This window comes from Ammodytes marinus (assembly GCF_949987685.1).
Source record: "Ammodytes marinus genome assembly, chromosome: 10".
Lineage (NCBI taxonomy): Eukaryota > Metazoa > Chordata > Actinopteri > Uranoscopiformes > Ammodytidae > Ammodytes > Ammodytes marinus.
In genome coordinates this window covers 5,296,326-5,313,661 of record NC_137214.1, presented here as the reverse complement: position 1 = coordinate 5,313,661, position 17,336 = coordinate 5,296,326, and the positions used below count along the sequence as shown (strand labels likewise).

At 41.9% G+C, this 17,336-nt stretch overlaps 1 protein-coding gene across 1 annotated transcript; it reads right to left on the bottom strand.

The window, feature by feature from the left end:
- Positions 1 to 2,423: 2,423 nt before the first annotated feature.
- stc2a (stanniocalcin 2a) lies at positions 2,424 to 12,471 on the bottom strand. Its single transcript, XM_080035202.1, has 4 exons — positions 12,295 to 12,471; positions 9,783 to 9,925; positions 7,113 to 7,324; positions 2,424 to 6,154 (listed from the first exon to the last, which is right to left on the bottom strand). The coding sequence occupies exons 1-4, from the start codon at positions 12,431 to 12,433 to the stop codon at positions 5,749 to 5,751; spliced, it is 900 nt and encodes a 299-aa protein (XP_079891328.1). The 5' UTR covers positions 12,434 to 12,471; the 3' UTR covers positions 2,424 to 5,748.
- Between the last annotated feature and the right edge of the window lie 4,865 nt (positions 12,472 to 17,336).

Here is a 17,336-nt window from a genome sequence, read left to right as displayed (position 1 = left end):
AACTAATGTCTTACTAGTAACAGAATCATGGGGTTTGGTCAATTAAGCAAACCATTTTTCTAAACACTTGAAAGTAACTCTGATCAAATACAACATATAATTCATAATTAATAATTAACATTCAAATGACAGATATAACCAGTTAGATTAAAACACAGTCTGGGGTCAGAACACAAGACCCTTAGAGCCAGCTAGTGTCTGGAGGTCAGAGCAAAGGACAATCAGAACCAGCTAGAGCGCCTGGAACTCAGAACACAGGACTAGACCCAGCTGTCTTTTTCTTTATCTTTTGAGTCTTTTTTTCTGCATTTGTTTTATTAGGATAATTCATTGAATAAAGACATATTTCTACAGAGTCTATTGATGTTAAATGTCACTCTCCTGTCCCCCACATACATACGTGCCAAACCATGCCCTTGATGGCACCCCTTCAACCATCAACCCCCATCATCTCCAGCCCACATTGTCCTTTGTCTTTTCAAACTAGTCTCCTTGCTACCTCAAATATAATGGATTCATTAAAAGAGGGCACAGACACTGTCTCACTTTACCCTACAGCATTTGTCTTACTTTACCCCACTGCCACAATTTGAGAAAAAAACTATACCTCTCTCAGCAATTCAGGCTAATCTTCAGTTATCATCATCACATGGTTTCATATGTTGGTAGTTCATCAACATGTGTGATAGAAGTTTTTCTACCTGAATCAATTTGATTAGGCACAACAATCGATTAAGTTGACAGCAAGAAAATTTACATTTACATGCAAAAAATTTTTTTTGTGAAAAAAACATGCTTACAACATCACCATGAGGTCCTCTCTTTCATGGCCAAGGGGAAATGAGAGGGGCTTGAAAACATATATCTCACATGACCAAAAATGTGTCCCGTGTCCTAGATACAGGGTTGTCTCACATTACCCCGTTCTCCCCTATATACGATGCCATCCTCCCAGCAGTATTTTACTGTCTAAACATACAGTAGATGCAGTTATTGCTACCTATCGTGTTTATAAAAGGAAAACGTCCATCCTGTGATTTTGTATTGAATACCCATAGAGATGTGTCACTCGCATGAGATAGGTTTGTTAAAAATAATGGTAAAAAGTGTGAGCAGCAGAGGATGATATCCTGATTTGGTTTCTCAGACCCTAATCTGTGTCAAGCTCCAGAAATGCTGGACTTTCCATGATGCCACTTGTTGTGGTGTTTTTTTAATTCAACCCTTTTCTGTCTCTTAAATACTCACTTCTATCCACACACTACACCTCCAGACTGTAACACGGGCCTTCTATTTACCAAGCCTGAACTGAGATAAGCCTGATGACAACATCAGGGTACCTTATTTTTGTTGATTTGGATTTTATATTTCCCCAGAGCCACAGGCGACATTATACATCTCTTTTTATGGGCGTAGTTTCCTTTGTGATGACTGAACTCATGTTTGTACTGCCTTAAACATAGTATACATGCATCTGTTGTGCCCTTATTAGGCCGACATTGTTCGGAAACATACTGCTCGTCTGTGCTTCCTGTAACTCAAGGGGTAAAGGAGGATGACAAGAAGTAAAGATTTTACATTTAAAATTCATTTCAAAGTATTACAGACATGAAATACTACTTTGGCTTTAGAATAAGTTGTAGCTTCAATCAAGTATAGGCTTACTTATCCTTCAATTTCAAATACCTTCACCTGCTGCCACCGTTTGCATTTGTATGTTAATAAAAGAAAATATGTCACCACCCAGTGGTCATTTAATATCACTGCACACTCAGAGAGGACTGGTTAAAAGAAGCTGCGACACTGTGGCTGATGGTGAAAGGCAAGATTCATAGGATTTGTGTGTGGAATTCCCATATATGGCCAGAGTGAATGCACCTCAGCATACTTAACCTGGCTCCAGAATGACTTAAAGCTCCAAAAAACACCAGCTCAAAGTAACTTTGTCTAAATGTTTAGTGAGGCGATGTACACTGCTGGGACAACTCAAAAAAACTGACACCCTGAACACAACCCGACTCATTGCATACAATCCAGAGGCGGTGACGTAAATGTTTAGGTCTCTCAATAGGGGAGGATATTTCCAGTCCGCCTTCAAACTTTAAACAGACGTATTTCACTGTCAGAAAAAGCAGGGCGGCAAGTCAAAGGAGAATCGGGTGTCTTTTAACGTGTGTGTAGGCTATACCTGAGACGGTGAGGCCTTCTCTGCTAGCCTGCCCACAGCACGTGGAACATCTTACCACCACTGAGTAAATTCTGTGCCCACAAGTACATGTTAGTCGTGACGTTTTTTTTTCCCACAATTTGATTCCATTTCAAAGTGAGTGAAAACTATATTGATAGACACAACGTGTACAAAAAATACAGACAAGCATATTTTAATGATAACAAGATACATCTGACTCCCATGAGCCCAAAAATATTGATAGGATCATATGTCCAATAGTCTTACAGGTGTGTTACTAACTTCTAGGCCATGGTGTGTATTATTATTTTATTTTTTTGTAAACTCTGAAAGCAGAGTCCTTGTGCTTAACAGAGGAAACAAAAACACGTCATGTGGTGATGGAGCACTGACAATACAGGAAAATGTGGTTAGTTTTATTTCCCCCCTCTGAACACATAAAGAACAGCCATTCAAGCCACTACATTATTACAAAAAAGCCATATCAAACGTAATGACAGAGCTGAAACAAGATTGTCACTTTACACACATACAGTACATTCTCAATAGGATTAGCTTATGTCTTGCGCCGGGATGTCACAGGAATCCCAACTTCCACAACAGATAATAAAAAAAGGAAAAGCCCTCAAAGCCCTCACTGATGAATCAAACTATTGGAGCCCCAAATACCCTCCAAATGACTGGGAAGAAGAATAAAGAAATGACCTTACTGTAAGTACATCAGGGTATAGGTCATACAAAGGGTGGAAAAACCCTTTAAGGTGGAATCAGCCATTCTGGGGAACGCTTGTTGTCAAAATCCCTTTTTTGTCAAAATCAGAGAATATCCCCTCCTCCTACCTGTCTGTACTGTGTATGCGCTGAAAAGGAATCAATTGTCAATAAACATGCAGCTATAGGCTTTGTAAAGTGCTAAGTATAGCCTACAAAGGGGGCCTAGCCTGGCTCCGCCCGCCCGCCTACTTCCGGCCAAATTTCATTTTCCCTTCAGTAGTCTTCTGTACAAATGAAATGAAGTACGATGGTCTGGTTGGACCAGTCTAAAGGGGGCCCGCCATAGAAAGCAACATGCCCGTTTTAAGACGCTATGTAATAACGCTGGATTATTTTTATTTTAGCACACACACAGGAGGTACAGGTAGCAGATCGTAAGGAGATGACACTGATTTTGACAAAAAGTTATTTTGACAACAAGCCTTCCTCCAGAATCACTGACTCCTCCAGCTTTAACTGAGCCACAGAATGTGAGCATGTTGTCTATACCTTTTTGCACCAATGGCTCCCCACCACAGCATAGGGTGTTGTGTGTGCTCACAGACTGCACTTCCACAGCTAAAAGCATGGGACTGGCCTGAAATGGTCAAAAAAAGCTTGTGTCAAAAAGCTTGTGTCTGGGAAATAAAAAAGACGGAGTGAATCATCATACAAGAAAAAAAGAAAAAAAAAGTTGAGCATGTCTCTCTCTCCTTGCTCCACCACTCCTCCTCCTCTCTCTCTCTATCTTTGCCTGTCTGCGTTGCTGGCTTCTTGGCCGGGGTCCAGAGGAATTCTCTGGTGGCCTCAGTAAATATAACATTTAGAATAACAGCGCCAGAGCCCCCGTGTGTGGACTTAACCCAGTTTCCTGGGTCCTTGCTGCGTTTTTGCCTGCGGGTTGGAACGGGGGGAGAATAACAGCAGGCCTTCATGTCTCTCTCTCTCTCCTGACCCTTTAGGTAAGGAGACCAGAGAAGGAATAAGGGCTAATTTAGAGATCTGGATGGTTTTTCTGTCAACCCTCTTTTTTATGCCCAGCTGGGAGACATCACTGAAGGTTATAACAGCTAGGGGCACACTCTGGTCCTAAGGAGCATGTGGGGAATATGGGACTGGGTGCTATATAGTTGAACCAGGGGTTGATCAAATGAAATATCCTATACAACGTAGGTGGGCGACTGCTCTGTAAACCTGATCTTATTTTCAGAACACAAAACTGACAATCATCCGAAGTGCAAACATAACTAAGACTTTTGTGGCTCAACATCAATCGTACAAATAGCTCAACATCAAATCTCCTCCCAGGCCGCGACACAGTATCCCCCCTGCCCCCCATACATTTCAAATCACAGAGAAGCGGTCACCGTGGACAATAAACAAGCTTATAGGCACCTTGATTGTGTGTGATTTTTTTTTTTTTTTGCATTTGAAAAGAACTGGATTGAACAGCTCTATCCACGCCACAGTTCACCGCAGTTAGAAGGACAAACCCAGACTCGAAGAGAACGCACAACACTTCGACAGTTTCGTTATAGGATTTGTTAGAAAAACGCGAAACAACGGCGTCTCTCCTGGAGCTATAAACGTGACATTCATCTGTAACGTCACAGAGACACAGAAGCTCTATTTACAACCGATCAGAGATACTTTCTGCATCCAAATGACACCGATGGCCAGGGTAGCACTCACACTTATGAAACAGGAGAGTGCATACAACCGCCTGCTATAGGTTAAGGCTCCCATTCATTGCAAACCCAGACAGCAAGAGGCTGACGACATCGGAGACCAGTCTTGGCTCTATAGTCTTATTTCTAGCTTGGTGAGAAACCTTTATCAATACATAACACGTGTGAAATAACCGTCCATATTCATAGTATCACATTTGCATTCCTCTTTAGAATGGATTGTTTTTTTTTTCACTTTCAAGAATGCACAAGTCTGTTATGGCTTTTGTGGCCATCATGCACTACAATTCATATGTGCCAGAACTGGACTTGTAACCTGTACAATTTTTGTATTTAATCAGTCAAGTATCTATGATTATAATACACACTTCCCACTCTGAAACGACAGATGGTGTATGTTACATATCTACAGACCAATGTGTGATGGGTGCAATACTGCGAAGAGAACAACAGACGGCACACCATATACTATGTCATTTATAGTATATCAGTATTGCATATTGTTACTATATTTATACATGTTTATATAAATATAGATAATATTTCTATGTACATTTTGATATTTCAACATTGCATACAGAATAAAATAAATAATACAAATATAATCAAATCGTACGGTAAGTATGATTTGAGTAAATGCTATATTAGAGCCAAAAAAAATTGTCCTAACAGTTGAAATAATCATGATAATAACAATTATTATTCCATACAAAAAAAAAGAAAAGAAATGTAGCCTAAAGTCTGGCATAACAGTACAAGCTACACCACAATTACCCTGCAAGTTTACCATGTGGGACTGCTGGAATGACTGGAGAGGGTTGGAATAAGGACAAGGAAAGGTCGGGGCTTGTTTCCTTCTGCTTAGTCTGTCTGGGAATTTGCGTGCGTGCGTGTGTATGTGAGTGTGTGTGTGTGTGTGTGCATATGCCTTTGTGCCTGTGCCTGTGCGTGTGTGCGTGTGCGTGTGCGTGTGTGTGTGTGTGTGTGTGAATGAGGGTGTGTTATGTGTGGAGGTGGGGTGCATAAGTCTGCAAGTGTGGTTTAGAAACGTTGTACAGGGTGTGGAGGGAGGGAGGGGGGTCAAAGGTCATCGAGATATGTATTCTCCTCGCTGTGCTTTCACCTCCTCCGGATGTTGGCGGCCTGGGGGTCTTCCTTCTCCGCCGCCGCCGCGAGCCCAGCCTCGGGGCTCTGTCTGCGGGGGCCTTGACTGCGGTTGCGTGGGTGAGCGGCGTTGAAGCCTGCCTTACCGGGTTTGTCCTTGGTGGCCGGGCGTGCTGCTGCTGCCGGGTGCTCGGGCTCAGGGTTTGGGTGTGGGTGGGGGTGGGGGGCCAGGGGTCGGCGGTGGGGCTCCAGGGCAGCGGAGGAGGAGGAGGCTGAAGGCGGGGTGAGGGAGGAGCAGAGGCTGAGGCTGTCACACAAGGCTCCCCAGTTCTGCTCACACTGGAGCCGCACGCTGCGGGTCAGAGCCTCCTTCACCTCCTCCCCGCAACTCAGCAGAATATTCACCAGCTCCACGTACGGACTGGACAGAGAGAGAGAGAGAGAGAGAAAGAGAGAGAGAGAGAGAGAGAGAGGCAAGATAACTCACGTGAAGACCAATGGTTTAATCAGTAGGTTGAATACTGGAGAACTCTTGATGTCAACATTACTATTCGGTCGAAAAAGCAGTATACAGTCTATTCTTCTTACGATCCAATACCTGTCTGTACTGTGTGCGCCCTGAAGAAGAAGAAAATCCAGTGTTCATACACAGCCTATAGGCTCTGTATACGGGCTTGTTGCTAGCTACAGTGTGTCCCTTTTGTTAACATAACTAGTTTACAGAGCCAATTTTGTTTTGCAGCGAACAGACACTATGTTCAGGTAGAGGAGATATATACTGATTTTGACAAAAAGTGATTTTGACAACAAGTGTTTCACCAGAATCGCTGACTCTAAATGGTAGGCTAGGGCCCCCTTTCTATCTTGATCCAGGTGAAATATTTTTTGAATTTTGTGTAACAAATTGAGTGTGAAACTGTTCACATGAATCTGTAGTGTATAGGCTAGTCACTAAGAACTGTTTATACCAAGGTAATGGTTCAATGGGATTCTCTGTTTTCTTCAGAGAACTTCAGTCACCACTAGGGACATGCTAGGGAGTGACAGGAATGAATGGGATGGTACTGTTACTATATACCATACATGGAAGAACAGAAGAGGCTTATACTAGCTCCAGAAAAATACAACTCCGGAAAACACTCCAAATGTTTCAGTGTCTCATGTTTTACTACTTATAGGCATATGTTTGAGTAAAATGTAACATTTTGACTTTATAATATAAACAACTGACAACATTTCTACCAAAATTCCCAATAAAACATCTTGTCATGTAGAGAATTTTCAATAAGTAATGTATATGAGATAAAGATTTAAGAAAAAAATCCAGTCTGGTCTCTTCATTTTTCCTGGGGCTATATATATTGAAAACAGGGACTCACCCTTTAGGGAAGAGGTCTTGGAAATGGATCATCTCCACCATGACGGCCACGTTGTCCTTGGCGGCGGAGCACAGGTTGTGTTTGATGTAGCACTCCCTCTGCAGCTGGAACACCATCTCTTTAATGGACACACACTTCCGGCTGATGCAGCTGAACTTGTGTCGGAGACCGTGGGCCATACATTTCAGGGCATCCTTGATGAACGACTTCCCCTGTGCGCCCACACACACACACACGCACACACACACACACACACACACACACCAGGGATGGAAATTAACACCCGCCACACGCCAAATGCGGGTAGATTTGCGTGCTGGCGTGTAAATTGTGTCACTTCACCCGCCACTGTGTCGGGTAATACTTTCCAGTCAGGTCCGATCTAATTTGCATATTTAATACATTCGTCATGAACATGATGACAGGGCGCTACACAGTTCAACAGTTTCTTTTTGCCTTTCTAGTCGAACTGAACTACGGCGCGATCCGCTCCGCTAGGAAATACTATCTGCGAGTTAACGTGTGGAGGCATAAGTCGACAAATCAATCGACTTACTTTGCCCCCTTTTTTTCTTCCCACAGCAGAGGTTGAGGTGCTGAAAATAAAGTGAAAACTGCGCTTTTCCTTTAAGCAGCAGAGCTGCCGCCGTTGTTACAGTATTTGCATCAAAGCCCTAATGGTAATACAAATGAGATGCTTTATTTAAACGCTGTCCGTGCTTACAGGTGATTTTAATTGTGTCGGCTGAAACAGAAACTAACGGAGGGATTCGGCTCACATACAGTCCCTTGAGTCGCGCAGTCAGTTTGCCGACATGGCTTTGTATTTAAGGCTCGAGACATACAATCAGATCGCATACAAACAGGGAAGCCTTTCCCATCGGTATCGCTAACGGGGAGAATATCCCCGGTTATTATTTGAGCCTCAAACCACAGAGTTCTTCCCCGTGCGGTGGCTCGCGCACTCACTGATGATCTCACGGTGAAACGCTGCTTTGCTCGGACGAAGGCATCGTGTGTTTCTAGATGATTTAACGTCATAGTCTCAGACGAGCGTTTAATATTATGCTGCATCTTTTGCACTGCACTGTTTTTTATCAACAGTGAAAAAATGGTCCCACACCGGACTCTTATGTGTAGCTGATTACTTCATGCACGCACCTTGCAGAAGTGACGCTCCTGCAGCGCGCTCACGACCAGACGTGACACGGTGACATCTCCCATTAATAAAACGGCATAACTCCCTGATTTTCAGATTTCTATTTTTAAATTCGACTTGAGCGCAAGTGGAAAACCGGTCAATGTGTCGACACATTCACATCCCTAATGCATATGGAGAAAGTGATAAACAATATCAACATTTCATATCATTAAGAAAAAAGAAATCTAAAGGTAACTTCAATACTTTATTATAATTATTGACTAAATGATGAAAAAAAGGTGTCTGCAGGGCCAGTGAAAATATACAAGGGGCCAGTAAAACTCGGATCTATTGGCCAAGCGGGCCAGTTGGGAAAAAAAGTTGCATTGAACCCAGAGTATATATATGGAGTTCAATTATACAATGTTTTGAAATAAAGATGGCGTGTATTGTGTATCATATATAGTAAGAGTGTACCATTTAATTTGCAACTCAGTTCCTTGGTAGCACCTACTTACAGTACAAATGACTTCTGATGGAAAACATTTGTATGAAAAACACTTTCATTAGCTATTCTTACTATTGTATTGTTTAACATTAACGCATATATTAAAAAAGATATCGCGTATAAAAAGTGGCTGGTAAAAAAGATGAGTGGCTGGTAGATTTTTAAATCTACCTGCCACAGTGGCTGGTAGGCAAAAAAGTTAATTTCCATCCCTGACACACACACACACACACACACACACACACACACACACACACACACACACACACACACACACACACACACACCGATGAGTGAAACTATAACTCTCCAGACAAAAACGTCTTTTGGAGGGCTGTTGAGGACTTGTGAGTTCACACATGGGCCAACCAAAACACTTTGGCTGTATCACTGTTACATAATCGTTTTCGGTACTTAGGGGAAGCTGTGCACCTGTTGTGCAGCAGTGTCAGAGAGTGTACTAGCGGTTGTGTTAGAGCGAACTCTGTGTGAACGTGTTACTATATATGCCCTTCCAATACTAGAATGGGATGATACATTTATGCATGAATAGTAAATCGAGTCGATTCTTCTGCTGACATTTTCTGGATTTGTCTGCCAAATATGTAAGGTCCCTACAATGTGACCCTATAGACCCCGGTCAGGCTGTCACTTGGCAGGGCTTCACCCTCTCTGCTATGTATGAAAGGGGAGCTAACTGGGCTTGTGACCAACTGGCTCATGTCTCGGTCTTGGTCCTAACTGTACATGCGTCGCACCACGGAGAGGGAAAGTGAACTTCCATGAGATAATAAGGGGAAAGAGATTTTGAGATGAGTGTTTATGTACGATCTGGCTACTGGAGCCGCTATATAAAGATATAAACGCTCAGGTAAACAAATCGATACATATAGATGACAATGGGTGGAGAAAAATTAAAAGCCAAAAAGGAATATTGTCTCTGCATGGTTACACCATTTTTGTTTGTTTGTTGCAAACACACACACACACACACACACACACAGTCTATAGTTTAGTATACCTGAGAGTCAAATTTGCCAGCGTTGTGCAGGAACGTCATGCAGATTTCCTGCAGCCCTCGTATCTCGCAGGAGTTATTCTCAAAGCACTCAAACACACCACAGCCGACATCCCCCGCACTCACCAGGCAGTGCTGGATCTCAGCTGCAAGAAGGGAGAGAACAGGTTATATGGGAAGGGGAGGGAGAGAGGGAGGGAAGGAGGGAGGGAGGGAGGGAGGGGAGACCTCTATCATCTGTTTACAGCAGCAGCACATTGTTACAGGGCGCGAAGGCACAACTCCGATTGTGGCGTATTTAACTATTTCAAATAGACGCAGGCACGCAGGCAAGCAGTCGGTCGCTGGTGTATGTGTGTGTGCGTGTGTGCGTGTGTGTGTGTGTGCGTGTGTGTGTGCGTGTGTGTGCGTGCGTGTGTGTGTGTGTGTGTGTGTGCGTGTACGTGTGTGTGTGTGTGTGTGTGTGCATGTGTGTGTGTTTGTGTGTGTGTGTTCATCATCATGACCTAGAGTCTGAGAGAGAAAAGGGAGGATGAGGAGGAGAGGGAGAGGAATTTGTCTCATTTCCCAAGCTGAGGGGGGTTCCTCCTTGGTGGTGACAGATATTACTGTGTCATTCTGCACCACAATCGGTCTGCACTGCCTATTACTGTAGCATTGAGATGGGTTGGTTGGTGCATTGCAGATATACAGCCAGCTTGACTATATACTTGTGTGGAGTGGAGGAAAGACAAATGAAGACATTTTTCTAATAGCTGTCAACTACAGTAAAGAGGTGCTTCAACAAGTCTCTCATTGTTTCATACCCCAGATGCCATGAGAATGCAAATGCTCAGAGTCACAATATCAAAAATGGACTTCATTAGCGACATGAAGGTGTACGAAATATAGAAGTATATGTCATGTGAATACATCATATCAGCTCCGGCACACCACAGACAGGCCTCATCTACACAGCTCTTTGACAGAGATACAACTGATGCTTGAGGATAGACCAGGGGTAAGTGAAGGGTTCCCCCTCTTTTAACCCCAAATAGCTGTCTATGAGAGCACGTGACTACAGCCAGTGAACCTGTCACACAAACGGCTGCTTGGCTTAACGTGACGTCGTCGTTGGCAGTGTTTTTTCTCCTTAAAATATAGACAGATCAGCGTGCAGGTGACGACACATATAATTGCACGCGTGATTTGCATTGGGGGCTGGCTGATGAACTGGTGAGCATCTGAGCAGTTTTCCCATCTGTTGTAGGTTTATAGGTGCGCACCAGTTGCGTAAAGAAAAAGAAAATAGAAAGAAAAACAAAGACTGTGTTGACCGCAGCAAATCAAAGTGATTAAATGTGACTTAACAGAAATCACGCTTGTCAACAAAGAGGCTCTGTTTGAAGGGGGGGGGCGTAGTAGGCTAAGGAGGGAAGGGGGGGTTTGTAGGCACAGAGTTTAACTTTAGTGCACAGGGGAAAAGTGAGCCGCTGTCAGCAGTGCTTGTTTTGGCATCGCGGGAATGTGCTTGCGGATCGTACGAGCTCGGCCGCAACGTGCGTTGAATTACACAGTGGTGTGACCAGGGTCGCTCCTGTGAAACCTGCGTGGCTATATCAGGCAGCAAGATAACAATGATGCTGTAATATTCTGACACGAAGACGTTTACATGTGCATGGTGGCGGGTCGCAAGTCACGCTGTGTAGGTTATGAGGAGGAGAGAGTGAAAAAAATCAGCCAATAGCCTATTATAAACGACAGGTTCCGGGGGGGAGAGAGAGAGAGAGAGAGAGAGAGAGAGAGAGAGAGAGAGAGAGAGAGAGAGAGAGAGAGAGAGAGAGAGAGAGAGACAGCAGTCCAACGGAAGAAGTGCTTTGTGTTAAATAGGCTGACCGCACTCTGTCCTTCTGTACGCAACATGTACGTAAAATATTCCCAGATGATTAGTTCACTAAATAAACTCCGCGGCTTTTTGCCTGAAGCGGCCAACCACGACGACACCACCGCCACACTTACTGACTGCCTGCCGTGCTTCAACACATCACCATTCAACAGTCATTCAAGAGACAGCCTGGACAACACAGCATGCCAAAAAGAAGCCAGATTTCATCCAGAATAGAAGAAAAAAATTAAACTGTTACCTATAACCTGCGAACCATGCGCGCACGCACGCACGCACGCACACACCTAGATGCGCTGCCGTATACATTACCTATTACCTTGTGCCATTCTATTAATAGTTTACTAACATATTGGATTTCTGTCTCAGAGTATTTACAAGATATCCTCTTCCTGAGTAATCGAAAAAAGGGTCACTCCGTAGTGTGCACCGTAGCGCCCGGGGGGGTTAAGCTTAAATTAAAAAAACAGCAGATTGCTCAAATCGCCCCCCAGCATGGATTAATGTGCAGCCAGAGAAACACATGTACGGACAAAAAAAAAAAAACACGTAGACAAGCGAGCAGTTTGCACCAAAGTGAAGGATCTTCCACATTCTCATCTCCATGCATTAACAGACACACTTCTTTCTTACCTGTGTTCTGCAGGGAGAGGCGTCCTTTCTGGCTCGCGGGCTTCTCCGGGAGGCTGTCGTGGAGATCAATATTATCCGATCCCACTACTTGCTCCAGCACCGACAAAACCAGCACCGCCACGGTCACTTTGACTAGCATTGCGTCTCCCGACACAGTGCGCCGCCGATTCCCCAGCAAAGATCCAGGCAGTGTGCGCGATTGGTGTGTGTGTGTGTGTGTGTGTGTGTGTGTGTGTGTGTGTGTCTGTGTCTGTGTGTGAGTGTGTGTGTGTGTGTGTGTGTGTGTATGTGTGTGTGTGTGTGTGTGTGTGTGTCTGTGTGTGTGTGTGTGTTTGTGTGTGTGTGTGTGTGTGTCTGTGTGTGTGTGTGTGTGGTTGTGTGTGTGTGTGTGTGTGTGTGTGTGTGTGTGTGTGAGAGAGAGAGAGAAAGAGGGACACAGAGAGAGAGAGGGTTCACCTTGGATCATTGATCAGCGCAGCTGCGGCTTGGTGTCCTATGGGGCAGCTGTGCGACTGAATGCATGAGCTGGAAAGGGATGCTGCCTATATTTCTCAGAGCACCCGGGTGTCAATTTGGATGAAGGAGTTAAGCAGGTGTTGTCGTTTGGGTCTTCACAACCAATCAGCGACGCGGACATCCACGTCCAAGGTTTTAGGGGAGTGTCCAGTGAAAGTCCCCTTTTTTTGCAATAAAACTGGCGCCCTAAAGCAATAGTCATGAGTCAGTTGACCGTGACAGCTCTTGGGATGATCAAGCAGTGTTTTAGAAGAACCCGATCTGGAAAAGTCAATCGTATAATGAGCAATCTAACCCTAGACCTAGAAAGCAGTGTAGGCTACTTGTCTTTGAGTGCTCATGCATGTATTGCAAGATAACTTACAGTTATGTTCTTGTTGCAGGAGTGAAAGTGTATAGAAAGTCTGCTTTTTATCCACACAACTGGAGCCCATAGGCTCCAGGGCTCATGAGAGCAGGGGGAGAATCAAGAAAAAATAACAGCAGCTTCAAAATGTGCTTTCACAGAAAGTGGGCGATAGGTCTGTGCTAGAACAAAAACACCCAATAAAAAATGAACTATTTACCCTAGTAATCTATGTCCTAATAGCAATGACGCCAAGACAACAGGGTGTCATCACTTTATATATAAAGCCTGTGTTCATTTTGAGGTCAGGCTGAATATGAAGAGGCCTGTCCTGAGAGATGGCACTCATTAATGGATAATATGGAGCTATAAACTGGGAGGCTGTTTCCATACAATATTCAGATTAGTCTGACACCACAATGAGGTCCACTAACTAGCACTACAGTATACTGCAGAGTGATCTATGCATAGAGGGCCAACACTGGCACTGCTTTCACATTTGGAGAAGTTTGAGGAATCTTTTTCAAGAGCAACACTTGAGGGTGCCATGTTGGAATAGCTGCGAGAACGACCCAAGCCTGTGTGCTGCAGAACATAAAGTCTCACTGTTTTTTTCTAAAATGTTTCCAGTGACCTAATGCTGTAAGTGTGTTTCAGGTGAAGGCCTCTATAGAAGCCAGTGGTGGAAGGACTATAATACTGGTAGACTGGAAAATGAATGGTACAGATGGTAAGAAAATGACCATCAGGGTGGAAGTCGGTGGGCAACTGCAATGGGGTCAACAGCCTCTAGGGGGCCCACTGATACTAATTGTTCCTTCCTTTCCTTAAAGTAATAAGTAATAACATTTTAAATTTTTTAGACACGTTAGGTCATTTAAGAAATCAAATACATACTGGAAAAAAACACGAGCCTGTGACGCTCACGTATATATTTGGTACTAGATTGGTATAAAGTGTAAAAATACAGAGTGCAACATGACGTTGTAAATAAACAAGTCCCAACTAAAACACAAGAGCGTTTGGTGATGTCTATAAGAAAAATGCAGTTACAGGAACGGTTTCTGTCACCTTTTTCTTGAGCCGGAGAGTGAGGCAAAATGCGAAAAAAAAATGTCAAATGTTGAACTATTCCTTTAATTACAACACACTTAGAGCAAACGGACCATAATAAACCTGACATCCAACTGGCAATAATTGGACAATAGCTGCAGATAGGCTATACATTCACGTATATGCTTTTTCTTTTGACCTGACTGCATGTCTTGGCAAAATCTAAATCAATGGATTGCTTTCCACCAGGGGCTGATTTAGTCATTTTGGGCCTCAAGGCAAAGCACAGGCATGGGGCCCCTCAACCTCCTTTGTTCTCCCCCTTGTCTAACGTTATACAGTACAGACCTATGTGAAACTTTTTTTTTCGCTAAATTTTCAAACATAGCATTAAATGTCGCAGCCAAAGAAGTACCAACATATAATTCTTTGTAAGGAGAGTACAAAATAATTAGATTAAATGCAAATCCATTCACTCGCATTCAACTACAACTAGTGTGGTTTTTGTCAACAAAATGTATGACTAAATATCGTCGTCAACTAACCTTTTTCACATGACAGTGACGAGACTAGACGAAAATAGCCACAGATAATATTGACTAAGAGAAGACAAAAATGCTCAAGACATTTAGTCGACAGAAACTTGACTAGACTTAAAGAGTTTAAACGTGACTAAGACTAATAAAAACTCAAATTAAAGTTTGACAAAAAGACTAGACTAAAACTAAAATTAAAACAGGCCGCCAAAAACAACACTAGTCTTCCGTGTCTGGAATTGCATGTATTCTTGAGTCTATAAGGTAAAAATAATATAATAAGATAAGATAACCTTGTTTGACTTGTGAAATGGGGGACTTAAAGAACATTTTGATTTTGGCTGTACTATACTGGGCACTTGTACTATATTAACTGGGTTAAATATAATTGCATTACTAAAGACTAAAATACAAATGTCATTGACTAAGACTAGACTTAAATGTCATCAGTTTTTGTTGACTAAGACTAGACGAAAATAGTCCCAGACAATTCTGACTAAGAGAAGACTAAAAAGCTCAAGACTTTTAGTCAACTGAAACTTGACTAGACTAAAAAGAGTTTAAACGTGACTAAGACTAATAAAAACTAAAATGTCAGTTTGACACAAAGACTAGACTAAAACTAAACTTAAAACAGGCTGCCAAAAACAACACTAACTACAACTAGTGTTGTTTTTGTCAACAAAATGTATGACTAAATATCGTCGTCAACTAACCTTTTTCACATGACAGTGACGAGACTAGACGAAAATAGCCACAGATAATATTGACTAAGAGAAGACAAAAATGCTCAAGACATTTAGTCGACAGAAACTTGACTAGACTTAAAGAGTTTAAACGTGACTAAGACTAATAAAAACTCAAATTAAAGTTTGACAAAAAGACTAGACTAAAACTAAAATTAAAACAGGCCGCCAAAAACAACACTAGTCTTCCGTGTCTGGAATTGCATGTATTCTTGAGTCTATAAGGTAAAAATAATATAATAAGATAAGATAACCTTGTTTGACTTGTGAAATGGGGGACTTAAAGAACATTTTGATTTTGGCTGTACTATACTGGGCACTTGTACTATATTAACTGGGTTAAATATAATTGCATTACTAAAGACTAAAATACAAATGTCATTGACTAAGACTAGACTTAAATGTCATCAGTTTTTGTTGACTAAGACTAGACGAAAATAGTCCCAGACAATTCTGACTAAGAGAAGACTAAAAAGCTCAAGACTTTTAGTCAACTGAAACTTGACTAGACTAAAAAGAGTTTAAACGTGACTAAGACTAATAAAAACTAAAATGTCAGTTTGACACAAAGACTAGACTAAAACTAAACTTAAAACAGGCTGCCAAAAACAACACTAACTACAACTAGTGTTGTTTTTGTCAACAAAATGTATGACTAAATATCGTCGTCAACTAACCTTTTTCACATGACAGTGACGAGACTAGACGAAAATAGCCACAGATAATATTGACTAAGAGAAGACAAAAATGCTCAAGACATTTAGTCGACAGAAACTTGACTAGACTTAAAGAGTTTAAACGTGACTAAGACTAATAAAAACTCAAATTAAAGTTTGACAAAAAGACTAGACTAAAACTAAAATTAAAACAGGCCGCCAAAAACAACACTAGTCTTCCGTGTCTGGAATTGCATGTATTCTTGAGTCTATAAGGTAAAAATAATATAATAAGATAAGATAACCTTGTTTGACTTGTGAAATGGGGGACTTAAAGAACATTTTGATTTTGGCTGTACTATACTGGGCACTTGTACTATATTAACTGGGTTAAATATAATTGCATTACTAAAAAGACTAAAATACAAATGTCATTGACTAAGACTAGACTTAAATGTCATCAGTTTTTGTTGACTAAGACTAGACGAAAATAGTCCCAGACAATTCTGACTAAGAGAAGACTAAAAAGCTCAAGACTTTTAGTCAACTGAAACTTGACTAGACTAAAAAGAGTTTAAACGTGACTAAGACTAATAAAAACTAAAATGTCAGTTTGACACAAAGACTAGACTAAAACTAAACTTAAAACAGGCTGCCAAAAACAACACTAACTACAACGTGTATTATTTCTGTGTCTCCATAATTGTCCTCTCAATGTCTTAATGTGTTTTTATCTTTTCACTTAGATAAAAGACGGGTGAACATAATCACCTTGCCCAACAGAAATAATTGTATTTCTGATGCAATTTAAGAGTATGAATTCATAGTAACACAATTCAGTTAAACGTTAAATAATCATAAAAAAATACGTTTATGATTGTGCTAAGTAGCAGACCCTGTGACAAAGAGGTTACACCACTGCTCGGGAACTCCATTTAAAGCAACATAATTTGTGTGAGTGTGTGAAAGACAGACAGAGGAAGAGAGACAGGCAAACATGTATCTGATTGTGGCTGAACCCAAAAGTCATAGATCTGTGAAGTAATGACATCTGTTAATCATAACATTTTATTCATTTATTTCTATTTTTATAAAATCCTTTCCATGGGAAGCTGTAAGTGCTGTCTGCTGGAAAGAGAAATGCAGGCTATATTTAGACCATCAATGAAATTTGCCCCAGAGCAGGAAT

Bases quoted from the DNA above. Each gene is read 5' to 3' on its own strand.
- stc2a (XM_080035202.1), bottom strand. From the start codon at position 12,433: ATGCTAGTCAAAGTGACCGTGGCGGTGCTGGTTTTGTCGGTGCTGGAG. The intron at 9,926-12,294 runs GTAAGAAAGAAG...CCCTTCTTGCAG, and splicing joins CCTCTCCCTGCAGAACACAG to CTGAGATCCAGCACTGCCTG. The intron at 6,155-7,112 runs GTGAGTCCCTGT...CTCTCTGTCCAG, and splicing joins CAAGACCTCTTCCCTAAAGG to TCCGTACGTGGAGCTGGTGA.